The following is a 15,383-nucleotide window of genomic DNA, read 5'->3' as shown; positions in this document are numbered from 1 at the left end:
ATATCAACGACAATTTGTAAACCTTCACTGAACCTTGAAAAAGTTTTGATGAACATCAAAGACAATTTACAGTCTTTCACCAAACTAACATGAACGTTTTTGTACCAAAACTTGTTAAAATCACTTCTTCACAGGCTCTTTGGTGTGTGTGTGCGTGTGTGTGTGTGTGCATGCGTGTGTGTGTGGCCCCACCCCTTCTCTTGCATGTTGAGCTTGAGAAGTTCCATGTGTCTTTGATCAAAGTTCCTCATCTCCCAGCAGCACATCTCATATTTGCTCCAGCAGAGGTTTGACTTTATTTTTTAATTGAATTAAAAATAAAAATAAACGGCCGTGAATTCAAGGACTACTTTTTACGGAAGATTACATTTATATATTGTTTTTTTTATTGGACTCTCCACACAGACAGGTGAGATCATGGTGATGCGCGCTACGGCCATCTATTTTTGCACGACTGTGTTTCTCTGCTTTTAACTATACATATATTTTTTTATGGATATATTTGAATATTGTATATGTACTTTATATTACTAATTATTGTGTGTGAGTATATGTAATAGATATATGTAATGTGTTGCATACAGACATATATATATATTTTATATATATATATTATATATATATATATATTTTATATATATATACAGACATATATATATATATATATTTTTTTTTTTTCTTGCTCGGCTGATGTGATTGTTCTGGCAGTACGGCAGCACCACCCGGTGGCTCCAACTAATAACTGCAGTGAACCCAGTGCGTCCATAACATAGACAATTTTAGAGAATGAACCTAACATGTTCTGTAAACATCAACAGTAACAATAACAACATGCAGGTTTTTCTTAACATCAAAGCCAATTATTTTTAACGTTTGGTTTTCCTCTACAGAATTTTTTAAAGAATTCAGTGTAACAAATACTATTACTTTTAGAATTTTTATATAATTGTCAGCTTCAAAGCATATATATTTTTTTCTGTCTACTACTCATATAATAGACACGCCTACTAAATTTCATGGAGCTACATGAAACAGACTTTTTTTTTAATCCAATTTTATCATTACTTTTTACAGTTTTTATCTCAAATGTCTTACTTCAAACCAAAATAACAGACTTCATGTGTCTTTTGAGGCATGACTTCCTGAGATTATTTTTGTGGGTCTTCTCATGATAGACAAGGTCTACCAAGTTTCATGTTTGAAAGTGAAACTAACTTCAGCAACTGTATTTTCAAAATAATATCGTTTTATGATTACAAGTCGATTTTTGGCCTAAAATGTCTGGTTCAACTTCAAACCAAAATGAAAGTTTTCCTGTGCATTGCTTCCTGAGACTTTTTTGTGGGTCTTCTCATGACCAGCATGCCTACCGTGTTTCCTGTTCCAAGGTGAAACTGTCGAAACTGTCTTGAGGGACTTCCAAAAGAACCAACGTTGCTGCTGTTTGTCCCTTTTATCCCGCCCGTGCAGGCCATCATGTCGTGGGGCGCCCTGTACGCCCAGCTGGGCGGCGTCAACAAGCACTCCACCAGCCTGGGCAAGGTCTGGCTGTCGGTGCTGTTCATCTTCCGCATCACCATCCTGGTGCTGGCCGCCGAGAGCGTGTGGGGCGACGAGCAGTCCGACTTCACCTGCAACACGCAGACGCCCGGCTGCAAGAACGTGTGCTACGACTTCTTCTTCCCCGTGTCGCACATCCGCCTGTGGTGCCTGCAGCTCATCTTCGTGTCCACGCCGGCGCTGCTGGTGGCCATGCACGTGGCCTACCGCAAGCGCGGCGACAAGCGCACCATGCTGGCGTCCAACGGCGCCGAGAAGCCCAGCGACGTGGACCTGGAGACGCTGAAACGCCGGCGGCTCCCCATCACCGGCACGCTTTGGTGGACGTACACCTGCAGCCTCTTCTTCCGCCTGGTCTTCGAGGGCGGCTTCATGTACGCGCTCTACTTCCTCTACGACGGCTTCCGGATGCCGCGGCTGCTCAAGTGCGAGCAGTGGCCCTGCCCCAACAAGGTGGACTGCTTCATCTCGCGGCCCACCGAGAAGACCGTCTTCACCATCTTCATGGTGGGCTCCTCGTCCATCTGCATGGTGCTCAACGTGGCCGAGCTGGGCTACCTGGTGGGCAAGGCGCTCATGCGCTGCTCCGGCCGCCACCGGAACCGGAGGTTGTCGTACAACCACAAGGAGAGCGCCGCGCGGGACGGCACCGCTTTGCAGAACAAGAAGAACGAGCTGCTGCTCTCCGCGCCCTCCCCGGACTCCTCCATGCGCAAGACCGTGTGCTGAAGGAGACCGCCGGAACGCAACGTCAGAACGTCCGTGTATGTTTCCAACGCGAGCCTGGCCGAGATGCGCCTAGAACTGCCACAACCTGGATGGATCATCTCCTAGGTCGTCTCGAATCAATCATTTCACTTTGCAAGATTGTCACCACCAAAACTCGTATTCATTCACTGCCAGCCCTGTAAAAAAAAAAAAAAAGAAAAAAAAGGAGTTAAAAACAGTTGGGTAAAAAAAACACAATATGGGTCAAAAATAAGGTCAACCCAACTCTTTGGGTTATTCATTTTAACCCAAAAAGTTTAATCAAAATGAATAACCCACAAAACAACACATTTGTTTCTTTAGGGCTTGTGGGTTATTCATTTTGGGTTATTCCCTCAACTTTTTGGGCAAATAATCCCAAATGAAAAACCTACGACCCCAAAAATGGTGTCATTTAACCTAACTTAAAAATGAAAAATTTTGGGGTTGTTTGTAGGTTTTTCTTTTGGGTTACTTGCCCAAAAATGGGGTCAAATGAATAACCCAATAAACAACCCCATTTGGGGCATTCATTCAACACCCAACTTTTTGTGTGAATAACCCCAGATGAATAACCCACTAAACCAACCTCTTTTTTGTTGGGGGGTGTCATTTTGGGTTATTCACACAAAAAGTTGGGTTCAATTAATTACCCAATTTGTGGGGGTTGTTTTGTGAGTTATTCATTTTTAACTAACTAACTTTTAATTAACTATAATTGACTTTTTGGGTTAAATAAATAAGACAAAAAGCCCCTTTTAGATCCATAGTGTTTTTTTTTTTTTAGAGGGTATCATCAATAATACAAAAATGTTTGGGTCACACCACATAATTAGTCAATTCATCACTAAAAACTCTTGGGCCAAAAATAACCCAATTTGGGTCAAATTGACCCAACTATCTGAGTTGTTTTATACAAAATGCTTCCAAAATATTTGTTCTCAAAATCAGACCATAATATGCTTTATTTTTATTTTTATATACGGTTGAACAAAAAGTGCAATGTTTGATCACAAATATGCAACAGTTGACCATGAAAGGTTGCCTCAAAGTCGACACTGCAGACCGTCAGATAAAGATGATATATTTTAAAAAACAACAACAACATTTCGCCATTAAAACCGCAGACACACTCCTACATTTTCTACAAACTATTCCAACGTTGCTATTCTTTGGCAAAAAAAGAAAGAAGGTACCGGTACTGTATATTGGTCACAATATTTGTGCACAAAATGCGACAAGTTGATCTGTCAGGTTGGACGTCGGTGATGTTTTGCCATGGAAAGATGACATTTGTTTACAAAAAAGACACAAAGGACCACAAAAACAGATGTATTGCCTTGTATACAAAAAATGTCCCAAAGGAACAACTGAGTGACGTTCCTCAGGGAAGCATTTGAGGTCCACTCGTTTTCTGCCAAGAACAAAGGAGAGTGTCCCAATACTTTTGGCCACATTGTCTAAACGTCATTTTTGGGTCTCTCTGCTTGGATCCAAAGTATTTGAATGGCTTTTATTTAATTTGTCTAAAACTGACGTTTGAAGATATTTGCTTGGGGGGGGGGGGGGGGGAATGGCAGCGTGACAGAGTGTCATGTGACTTGATTTTCTTTATTTATTAACTCCAGTGCGATGTTGATTATGTCACAGATGAGTGTTTTTTCTTGATCTTTATCGAGTCGTTACACTGACAGCTAGTGAGTTTACAATGTTCTTTTTGACAGTTTTGCTTATTTACTCACTTGATACATGTAAGTTTTTTGTTTTTTTTACTGCATTTTTGTGACACGAAATTCAAGTGTGATTGTCCTCCCATGTTTTTAACGCTAACTCGCAGCTTGGAATCGAAAATGTCAAAAACTAACATCAACGTTTGTATTTGTCTGTTCCTGGGTCAAACTATGACCATCAAAAATGGAAGATGTTTTAAGTCACGTTGCAGTAAAATTGAAATTAAAGTCAAATAAAATGACTCTGCCTTTGATTATGCCTGAGTGGAAATAACAAATGATCTGTCCTTGGGTCGAACTGTTCATTGTAAAACTTTCATTACACGTACAAGCAATGTTTTCGGTCAAAAAAAGAAGAAAAAAGCGAGTCCAACACTACAATAGAAGTCTAAAACAAAATAAAACTACTCTAACTTTGAAGGCACCTGACAGAAAATACAAATAATCGGATTCCAGGTCAAACTGAAACCATCATAAAAATGTATCATATGTATAAACAATGGTGGACATCGCATTTTAAGATCCAGCCATAAGATAGCGGAAGTAAATGCCGTTATATAAACCTAAATAAAGTAAAACTACTCCACTTACGGGCTCAAATTGTAACCATCATATAAGTACTCACCCTTTGAAGACTGACATGTAATGAAGCAGGAAGGGGAAGGAATTCGTTGCGGCGCGATACTGCCCTCTGGTGGCCGTTAGAGGCACTGCTGGAATTCACAAGTTTGCGTGTAAGAAAACTAAAGTAAAACGACAGCTATTTAAATTGTGTTGGTCGACGTCAAGTTGCTTGGTAAAGTTAGCAACATGCTAAGCTAACGTATGCGTGTGTTGCTTTTGTGTTGCATCAGCTTTCAACGCTCGTCTTATTTTAGCGGCTGGCGGCTCGCTAATCGCGTCCGACTTGACACCTCCCCCTCAATAACAAGAGGAACCTTGTCTTTGTCCTCTCCGCTCCAAAAATAAACATCCAACCCCCCCCCCCCCCCCCCCCAATGATGACGATGATGGGAAAAGTTTGTTGATCATTAATTACACACGTTATGTAACAATTGACTTAAATTCAAGTATATGATATATTAAAGATGTTTATATTTTTTCTAATCAAAATGTATATATGGCTCTATATACATATATGCAATCGTTAAAATGTATTTTATTACATTTGAATTTTTATTATTTAGTATTATATTTTATTGTGGTTTATTATTCTAAACCCAATATCTTTTTTTATTTTGTTTATATTTCAGAACTGGTATTTTTAAATTAATTGTTTTAGTCCGTAAATGTATATTTTTCACACACAAAAAAAGTATATATATAATAATTTCCAATCCTCGCATACATATAATTGCTACCGACGTCAACTGTCTTCAAACTCATGATTTTCGTGACGCTTTTTGAGTCCACTTGAACTTTTTTTTGGGTTTGAGGGGGTTCCACTGGGAGGGGTGGGGGGCGTGGTAGCGGCTTCACTCATGCACGCAGTGACTGACAGTGCAGACATGCGTGACGGCAACCGGCATGAACAGTTCCCATAACGTCGACGACACCTGAACGCACCACCTAACGAAACAACAGCTTATTTCCCTTTCTTTTTTTTTTGTTCATTTTTTTTTGGCTTCTCTTTCTTCTTGCGCACCCTGGAGGAGGTCACACACAGGCGTGCACAAAAAAAATCCCACTTGCATAGCAGGGCCGCGCATAGACGAACGAGGGCGTGCTTTTTTTTTTTTCAGGGGGAGTGGGGTGGGGGGGGGGGGCGTTTGCCCCGGGGGCACCCCCAAAGGATGTGAGCTTTTGCCGTGCACTTTAAAGAGCGTCCCTTCTGCTGTGTCAAGGTACGAGCACATCTCTGCTTTCTTATTCACGCACAAGAAACATTTGGAGTATTATCAGATTTGAATATGAATTGTCAGTGTTATTAATTAGCGTTTGGAGTGTGCACAAAGCCAACAATGGTGCCTGCTCTCTAGTAGCCTCTGCTTTGTCACTTTTTGTGCGTCTGTGTGTGTGCTATCTTTACTACATTTTTTGGGGGGGCTATTTTTGTAAAGCTTTTCCACTTTTTTAAAATGATTAGCCATATTGGAAAGTTACAGGATTGAATGGAAGTTGTTTAAATTTAGGAGGGAAAAGGCAAAACCAGGCCACACAATGCCAGGAAATATTTTATTTTTGACATTTTTGAGGTTACGTGTTATTTTACTTCATTTGTGCTTCTCGCAGGTGTGGAGAATATCGAGAACTCCGGTCCATGGATTTATTAGCTTTAATACAACGACATTGTTGTAAGTTCATCCTCTTTTTATTTCAACTAACATTTATTTTATGTGGCACACGTTACAATTGACATCAGCGTCCAAGTTAAAACTTTAAAAAAAAAAAAATTTAAAGTCCATAACTCGGAATTGAATGGTTTGTTAAGGATTTATATATTTTCAGTCATCCATGGGATAATCTTTTTTCTTTTTTTTGTACATGATAAACATTCATGGGTTGGAAAGCCATTTTGAATTGTATCATGTGCCAGATATGAGCATGCACTTTTTGTTTTTAAAGTGTATATAAAATATCTTAGACATTTTATTCTAATTTTGTATATATAAAAATAGCTTTTACTTATGCAGTAGTTTTGAAATTTCTTCTTTGTTTTTAAATGGCGTTTACTTTTTCAAGCTGTCAAAAATTGTATTATGTAGACTTTTTTTGTATGCATTAAATAGTTTTTAACTTATTTTTGAATTGGCATTTTTCTTTGATGAAGCCGATTCAATTGAATAGTAATGAAAAGAAACTCCCTTAATAGTACAGATAGAACGTCTTCTGCTCTCCTTATCTTTTGTAACATTTCATCGAATTCTAAATCTATTTTGAAATGATCTTTTTCATTCGCATGTTTTCTTTGTCGATTCCGCATTCAGCAGGTCACAAACGTACCGAAAAAAGCTTCCCTCCCAAATGGCAAGACTTCTTTCGATGATTTCAAACATAAACCAAAAAGTTATAAAAGTACATTTCGAATGCAAACTCATTTGCGTTAGTATCATTTCTTGTCATTAAACAAACTTTTTTTTTTTTTTTTTTACTTTTTAGATGATTTTGGAGTGTTTCTTAAAAGTGATAAGTATCCTTTCCTCATGCAAACTAAAACTGGATCATGAATACCATTTATTGCTAAATACCCCTTTTTTTTTTTTTTTAAAGTCTCTCTTTAATGATGATTAAATTCTAATAATCCCAATGAGGCATGTACAGTGGGCCGCCGGTTGAAAGAAGGGTGGTGTCGCTATTTGTTCCCGTGTGTGTGTGTGCGTGTGTGTTTTCCATCGCGATAATGTCGATCTCAGCACATGCCTGCTGGCCAGTGGAGCGAACAGGTGAGCGGGCGAGCGAGCATTGCCCGCCATACAGAAAGAAAGAGAGAGAGAGAGAGAGAGTGACGGTTTAGTACAGTAGATGAAATGAGCAGCAGCCGCTTTGATGACAATAGGAAGAAGCTCGTGCGCGTGTCTTTGAAAACAACGATGGCGGATTACATATTAAAAGGTCGTTTCAAATTTCGTCCAATGTGGTCGTAGGGTCTAGTTTTTGTTTCCCCCGAATCCAAAAAGTTAGACCCTCTTTGTCGTTCATAAGATCAGATTTGAACAAATTCAAACAAAAATGATGTCATCACCAAATGTAAGGAACTGAGTGTCGTTCCCAGCGAGCCCGAAGATTTTGAAAAAAAAAAGGGACCTTATTGTAGCTTGTATCGTTCCGCAGATTTATTACTGGTGAGAAAGTTTTGACGGAAGTAAAAAAAATAAAAATAATTGGACGAATGTCTAATTTCAAATTAGGTTGTTTTCTTGTTCCAGACAATAAAAGTAGACGGTACAAAGATCCTTGACGGCAGTTGACAAAAGTCTTGGCGGGTTAACAACCATTCGGACGAGAGGCAAATGTCGCCCAATGAGGTTGTAGGACTTTTTCTCTCCTAGTTTCAGAATGATAAGAAGTGGGACCTCCTTTTAGGAACGACGATCCATTCATTGATTTCTCAGATGACAAAGCCTTGGCAGGAAATGCAATTTTAGGCCTTTATTTAAGTTTTTTTCCCACCCAAATTTTGACGACGCGTTCTAAAAAACCTTAAACCCAAGCGGTTTTTCCATCTGCCCCCTCTTTCCCCCAGACACCGCGTCGTCGTCCACAGGCTGGCAATCTTGAAGCATGGGCGACTGGAGCTTTCTGGGGCGTCTGCTGGAGAACGCCCAGGAGCACTCCACGGTGATCGGCAAGGTGTGGCTGACGGTCCTGTTTATCTTCCGCATCCTGGTGCTGGGCGCCGCCGCCGAGGAGGTGTGGGGGGACGAGCAGTCCGACTTCACCTGCAACACGCAGCAGCCCGGCTGCGAGAACGTCTGCTACGACCAGGCCTTCCCCATCTCGCACATCCGGTTCTGGGTCTTGCAGATCATCTTCGTGTCCACGCCCACGCTGATATATCTGGGCCACGTGCTCCACATCGTCCGCATGGAGGAGAAGCGCAAGGAGAAGGAGGAGGAACTGCGCAAGGCCAACAAGTTCCAGGAAGAGGTGGGGGGGAGCGATTAGGACTTGGGGGGGGGGGGGAGAAAAAAATCCTTCAGACGCAGGTCGACTCTTCGGAGATCGAATTTTCACTTCTCTACTTCCAGACTAGGAAGTTTGACCTGCTGTCAGGTACTCGGGTCCTAAATTCACACTCGACAAAGCCTTGATAGAGGTTTTAAAAAAAAAAAAAAAAAAAAAAAAGTTGTAGGATCTTATTTTGGCTCCCTTGTCCCACACGTGTGAGCTACTGCAGCCGAGATGTTTTGCGGTCCACTCGTTGATTCAACGAGTTTAAAAAAAAAGTTATTTTGGTTCCCTCGTTCCAGATGATGATAGTTGACCACTTTTTAGGTATTAACATCCTTGATGGTGGTCGTTGACTCTCGCATTTCAAGTAAAAACCATGAGGAACTTAAGTGAACGGTGTCCAGTTGAAGATGTTGAAGATGTTGAAGAAGCCTCTCGCTTTTTTAATGTCATTCTGTAAAAAAAAAACGGCGCATCAGAGGTGTAAGAGATCCCGACGTTGCGCAATCCCCTCCGGTGGCGGGTAAACGCAGCTGATTCCAATCAACAGGATCGTTATCAGGCTTACGCACAGCTTGCTGATGAGCTGATCATAATATCAGCTGTGTTGGACAAGGGAAACCATCCCAACGCCTGCAGGACTCCGGCCATCGAGGACCGAGTTTTTTTTCGTTCTGCCTTAGATGCTACTTTCAAGGCGGTACCTTTGACGCGAGACAGTGAGCGAGGAAAAAGCCAGGCTTAAGCCCCTTTCATACAACCTGATCTGCAAAACGATCAGCGGCGTGGAGAACTGGTTTGTGGTTTTGCAGCTACTTATGTTGTGACTTCCTTAGCCCACGTAATGACTTGGATGATTTTTTTTTACCCTCGCTTGAAACTTGATTTCGATTTTTGCCAGTAACTCGGAATTGCTTGAAACTTGAGAAGTCCCACCGACTCCCATCTCTGCTTCCAGGAGGAGAAGGGGCTGCTGTTTCGGAGCGGCAACAGCAGCGGCGGAGATCGAGGCGGCGGCAAAAGGGCGAAGCCCCCCATCCGGGACGAGCACGGCAAAGTCCGCATCCGGGGGGCGCTGCTGCGCACCTACGTCTTAAACATCATCTTTAAGACCCTCTTCGAGGTGGGTTTCATCCTGGGCCAGTATTTCCTGTACGGCTTCCAGCTGCATCCCTTGTACAAGTGCGCCCGCTGGCCCTGCCCCAACATGGTGGACTGCTTCATCTCGCGGCCCACCGAGAAGACCATCTTCATCATCTTCATGCTGGTGGTGGCCTGCGTTTCGCTCTTACTCAACCTGCTGGAGATTTACCATCTGGGCTGGAAGAAGCTCAAGCAGGGCATGACCAACGGCGCCGCGTCGGGGCCGGGGTCGGGGCCGGGGTCGGGGCCGGGGTCGGGGCCGGGGTCGGGGCCGGGGTCGGCGCGGCGTCCCACCGGCGCGCGCGCCTGCGAGCCGCAGCGCTCGGCCCCGAGGACCGGGGGCGGCTACCCCGGCAAGTACGCGGACGTGACCGCCGGCAGCGGGGCCTTCTTGCCCCGGGCGGAGTTTAAGATGGACAACTTGCAGCAGGAGGAGGCCCTGCGCCAGCACGGGCCCGCAGCCCACTACTTCATCAGCAACAATAACAATCACCGGCTGGCTGCCCAGCAGAACTGGGCCAACCTGGCCACGGAGCAGCAGACCCGGGAGATGAAAGCCACCTCCCCCGCGCTCTCCTCCTCCACCTCCTCCTCCTCCTCTTCCTCTTCCTCATCTACCCAGCAACCCACGGCGGACACCGCCCCCAGCGTGACCCCCAGCACCCCGGCTTCCAGTCCGAGCACCCGCAGCAGCCCGGCGGGCTCCAAGGTCAACGAGTCGGATAATAGCTGCTTCACCACCACCACGGTGGAGATGCACAAGCCCCCCGCGACCTCCGCGCCGGACCCTCGGCGGTTGAGTCAAGTCAGCAAGAGTAGCAGCGTCCGGGCCAGACCCGACGACTTGGCGGTTTGAGCCCCGCCCCCCGGGCCTCCCGAACCCAGAAAGAAACACTTCCTGACGCCAAAACGATACTGAAAGGTGGCGGTAGACTTCAGATGATGATTCAGCGACCAAGCCCCTTTCACACCGACTTTCCCACGGAACCCGCGGAAGTCGGACATTGTCATGATGCGGGTTCGCCCGCTGATACTACTAAGCTGGCAAATTCGCGAGTCGACATCGAGCCCGCGCCCCCTTCGCGGGCGCCCCGGTGACGCCGACGACGATGTGCTTTCACACAACTAAGTTTCGGGTGTTGAACTTAACACTTTCCATACCATTTGAGTACCTTTCACACAGGACAGTAACAACCTGGGGGGAAAAGCCAGCTTCGATACTGTGAAAGGGGCTGTGAACTTTTTTGGGGGGGAAGATCTCGTTTTTTTCTTCCTTAAGATCTCGTTGTCTTTTTTTCTTCCTTTAGCTGCGCTGAATGAACTCCCGTGCGCGCCCGGTTTTAAACTGGTACCAACAACGCACTGCAGCGCTCACGCCCACGCGCGGAGTGACGGATGGCCCGGAGGGGGTTCCAAACTGCTAACATGTCACATGACACAAAACGATAACAAGGTTCCATAACAGGGCAGAGCGACAATCGAATGATATCCATCAGCATTTTGCTTTATTGAATTTCACTCCAAATGACAAACGTGTCATTTTTGTGAGGAAAAAAAACAAAGCAAAAATGCTAACATTTTCATTGTCGAGTTGCCTTCATTCACACAACCTCCCAAAAAGCCTAAAACAACCATAAAGACATATTGAATTTTACTCGTAGACGATGTCATTTTGTCACAGAAAACAAAAGCCACAAACTCACACAAGACTTTTACGGTGACTCCAGCGCGATCACCAAAGCGCAGTCTTTCGAGCGCGATCATCTTCAGGGGCTTTTTGACAACAAGATGGTACTGTACACTTTTTCACAAAAACACACACAAAAAAAACAAACCTTTTTGACAGTATTTTGCATTTTTTCCCCTCCAGTTTACATTTTGGTAGTTGATTTGCACATGTAGGAAACAAAATGCTAACATTGCTAGAAGGAGAGAGCGTCCTCTAAGGAACTTCAAATCTTTTTTTCTTTTTTTTTATGTCTTAACATCTCACACCAAAGGCAAGAGTTTTAAAGAAATATGGAAAAAAAATGAAATAAAAAAAAAGTTATTTATCTTATGATGACGAGAGAAGAATGTCAGTGTGTGCGTGTGCGTGTGCGTGTGTTCACGTGTGCGAGTACGAATGACCCTTTTGTAAAGTTGATGTAAATGTTCATTTACCTCAAATGTTTACAAAACTGTTACTAAATAAAACTTTTTTTGTACCGGAGTCGTCTCGTGTTTTAATACTTTTGGATCAATCGTTTATTTTCTTTTACTTTTGTGACGAAGCATTATGTATACAAATACATTTGACTTGACTTATTTAATAAAACATTTATCACATATTTTTTTTTATTTCAAATTAAAGAAGTGTTCATCAAAATTACTACTGCGGTGCGACTGCATCATACCAACAATATAATATTTGTACAATGAATATATATTTTTGAATCATTTCTTGCATTGGAACGTCACCGTTAAGAGCACACAGCTGGTGGGTGGAGTGGGCGTGGTTACAATGACAGCCTTCCACGTGACATGTGGCACCGTAACCCTCAGGCGGGTCCGAGACACGAGTGGTCCCGGGGGTTGCAGTGGCTGCGGAGTGACGGGAGACGAGCTCGTCACCCGTCACTCGCCTCACACGCGTCAACGTTTCACATGACACGTGAAACTTCACATGTCCCCTTCCTGGCAAATTTCATCCCGCTTGGTAGCCATTAAAATATTCGGAATATTATTTTTTTACCATGACGTTTGACCCAGAATATGCAAACATATTAATCTTAAAAATAAAAGGTCATATTTGGCAGAAAACCTTGTCAATTCGATTTTGATAACTTTGTCGTAGATACCTGCTTACATTTTTCTTTGTGGTTTCAAAAAAAACGGACTGGTGGGGTAAACTTTTTTTTTTTTTTTCCGAACAGATGACAAATGTTCATATAGCAAGGGACAACCTGGTAAAAAGTGCTAATTACAAATTTGAGAATATTATTATCATATTTGATAACCTTGTGAAATAACCTCGTGAACAGGAATTGGAGAAATTTCACTTAATGTCAGTGACTCTGTAAAGACTTTTGCTTTTAATTTCTAAAAACAGAAAAATTACCGGATTAAGACAATTTGGAATGTCGATCTCAAAATAATTTTTATTAAGAATTTTTTTTTTTTTTTTTTACATACATACATACAACAAGCTGGTAAAGACGTTTTAGAGTTTTCACTTAATCTAGGTAGACATCTTTAATTTTTTTCAGGCATCTGGTAAAAACTCAACATCCTAACGATCACATGGTTTTCACCGACAGGTAGCAGTTGGGGGGGGGGGGGGGGGGGAGAAAGATGCTTTTTTTGTGTGTGTGTGTGTCGGTTGGCAAAATTTCACTTACAGACCAGGTAAAGATTTTTTTTTAAATCTTCATTCGCAAAAAAGACAGCTGCCAGGTTTTTGAACTACACTCAACAGCTGACAAGCTGGTAAAATGCTTTTGATACATTTCACATACAACATACAATTTTGTTGAAAGCCTGATTTGAAAAAAAAAATCAATTTGGAAAAACCTCACTGTAAAGATGTTTTTTTTTAGAGACATGTTTAATCTAGAAGGGGTGTGTTAAAAAAAAAAAAAAAGTTCAGTTAGTTTAGCAACATTGACTGTAATTATTATTATTTTTTAACCCTTTAACATGCACCGACTGCTACTTTACTTTGCCGAGCGTTCGCATGACATAGCCTCTCATACGTGTTGAGGTTTGGAGGATGTTCTGCGCTCCTGGAAAAGTTTGTCACTGAAGTGTCCAGAGCAGAGCTGCCAGAAGGTTATTTTTAGCCTTTAATCACCTAACAAATTCACACTCTGCCCACAGGACAAATACCTTACACCCCCCTTCGCCCTCCCCCCACACCCGCACAACCTTTATGTATTTTGGGGGGGGGGGTGATGACTTTGTTCCTCTAGTGTTGTTTTATATACTGTACAGCGAATGTACCAAATTCTACTGAACCAAATAATGACTCCTGCTATTCCACAGCTCTCTGGAGAGCACGAATAATCGAAACTAAATACCGTATAACAATTAGTAGTAATAAATGAATTTCACTTTTTTTTTTTTTTTTTTTTTTTAAATATTGCTCATTTATATCCACTGATGCAACATTGCTGTCATGTGACTTGTTTTGATCGTAGTACATTGAAGTCAAAAAGGTGGTGGGTTCCAGGAATGGGGCCTTGAAAAAGCTCTGCGGGGACACCTACAGGTCAGGCCAGGACATTGTCTAAGCCCGCAACGTAACCTGACTGACCTGAACGCCGGAGCAGACCTTTGGTCACATGCCAAACAAAGAGGGAAGTTCGGCTTCTAAATATGCGTGAAGTTTAAATGGCGCGCAATAGCAAGTATTTCTCAACGCGTGTAAAAAAGTGAATCAAAAGGCAAAGCGCGTGGCCAGCTTGGGACAGGTGTGCTATTTGCTTTTCTCAGCCCAAATACATTCACAATCAGAATGACAGGACATTTTTCTGTAAACATCTAATTCGATATCAGATCATTGGATATAATAAGAGCATCATTTTTCAACACGTGACAGCAATCAAAGGGGAAAGTGCGGCTATGTCACAACGGTTTTTGTGCTATTTACTTTATCTCAAACCAAACATATTGACATTGTGAATTACTGGACATTTTCTGTAAACATCAAAATGAGTTCTTGGGAACATTTGCGGCACACAATAGCAGCACAATTTGTCAACGAATGTCATGTCACACAAAACACAAAATGTGGGGCAAGGTCAGGACAGGATTGCTATTGCTTTAAAAAAAAAAAATTTTTTTATCCCTAATACATTTTCAACAAACATCGAATTAGACATCGGAAAATGTAATGGCAGTTAATAGCATCTTAATTTCTCAACGGATGTGACGGCAATCAAAGGACAGAATGTGGCTACGTCGGAACAGGCGTGCTGTTGCTTTTCTCAGTCAAAATACGTCTACATTCCGAATTATTAGATATTTTCTGCAACGAAAAGCACAATTCTCCAAAATTTGTGAAAAAGTCTGACGAATATGCAATAGTGCCGCGAGTTCATATCATGTGATCGAGGAGGCCGGGCAGGCCGCCCCATAGTCTGCCCCCCCCCCCCGAACCCCCCACCGCCCCTGCTGAGCGCAGCGTTCTCTTTGTGGTCCCTGAAAGGCTCGGGGATTGAGCTCAAACAATAAAAACGGTCCACAGGGGTGACAAAAAAAAAACTTTTTACACTCGCAGGCGGCACTTGAATGGGGCAAGTAACTGGAGTCTGGCCAACTCACACAGAAAAATGACAAAAATAAGGCTGCAGTCATCCACATTGTGGAAGGGGGGAGGGCAAGGCAAGTACAGAACTAAGTCACATTTGTACGACTCCGTTTGCTTCAATTTGATCAAGTGACGCCAACTTTCACAGCGCCCCTGTGAGCTGAGGTTAGAGTTCAATGTGCAAACATATCGCCCCCTACTGGAGAGACTTGCCAGACAAGAAGCTGTGACGTGCAGCAGCTCAGTACAGACTTGGCTACTGTACTGAAGCAGATTTCAGAATTTGAGCGGAATGTTTATGT

At 42.7% G+C, this 15,383-nt stretch overlaps 2 protein-coding genes across 6 annotated transcripts; both read left to right on the top strand.

Annotated features, from left to right (window-relative positions):
• Positions 1-151: 151 nt before the first annotated feature.
• gjb8 (gap junction protein beta 8) lies at positions 152-3,861 on the top strand. Of its 2 annotated transcripts, none has more exons than XM_086090938.1 (2): positions 152-409; positions 1,389-3,861. In XM_086090938.1, the coding sequence occupies exon 2, from the start codon at positions 1,477-1,479 to the stop codon at positions 2,287-2,289; it is 813 nt and encodes a 270-aa protein (XP_085947064.1). In that variant the 5' UTR covers positions 152-409; positions 1,389-1,476; the 3' UTR covers positions 2,290-3,861. The 2 variants fall into 2 exon arrangements, with proteins under 2 accessions (XP_085947064.1, XP_085947063.1); XM_086090937.1 differs by having other exon boundaries at positions 156-409; positions 1,471-3,861.
• Positions 3,862-5,812: 1,951 nt separating this feature from the next.
• Positions 5,813-11,916, top strand: gja3 (gap junction protein, alpha 3). Of its 4 annotated transcripts, none has more exons than XM_086091890.1 (4): positions 5,813-5,881; positions 6,270-6,331; positions 8,221-8,624; positions 9,607-11,916. In XM_086091890.1, the coding sequence occupies exons 3-4, from the start codon at positions 8,259-8,261 to the stop codon at positions 10,645-10,647; spliced, it is 1,407 nt and encodes a 468-aa protein (XP_085948016.1). In that variant the 5' UTR covers positions 5,813-5,881; positions 6,270-6,331; positions 8,221-8,258; the 3' UTR covers positions 10,648-11,916. The 4 variants fall into 4 exon arrangements, with proteins under 4 accessions (XP_085948016.1, XP_085948018.1, XP_085948019.1 ...); XM_086091892.1 differs by lacking the exon at positions 5,813-5,881 and adding an exon at positions 5,887-5,954; XM_086091893.1 differs by lacking the exon at positions 5,813-5,881 and adding an exon at positions 5,899-6,001.
• The last annotated feature ends 3,467 nt before the right edge of the window (positions 11,917-15,383 follow it).

Source organism: Leptonotus elevatus, chromosome 12 (assembly GCF_054856555.1).
Source record: "Leptonotus elevatus isolate MCC_2025b chromosome 12, RoL_Lele_1.0, whole genome shotgun sequence".
NCBI classification, from domain to species: Eukaryota; Metazoa; Chordata; class Actinopteri; order Syngnathiformes; family Syngnathidae; genus Leptonotus; species Leptonotus elevatus.
The sequence above is the reverse complement of the archived record's forward strand: the minus strand, read 5'-3'. Positions and strand labels throughout refer to the sequence as shown.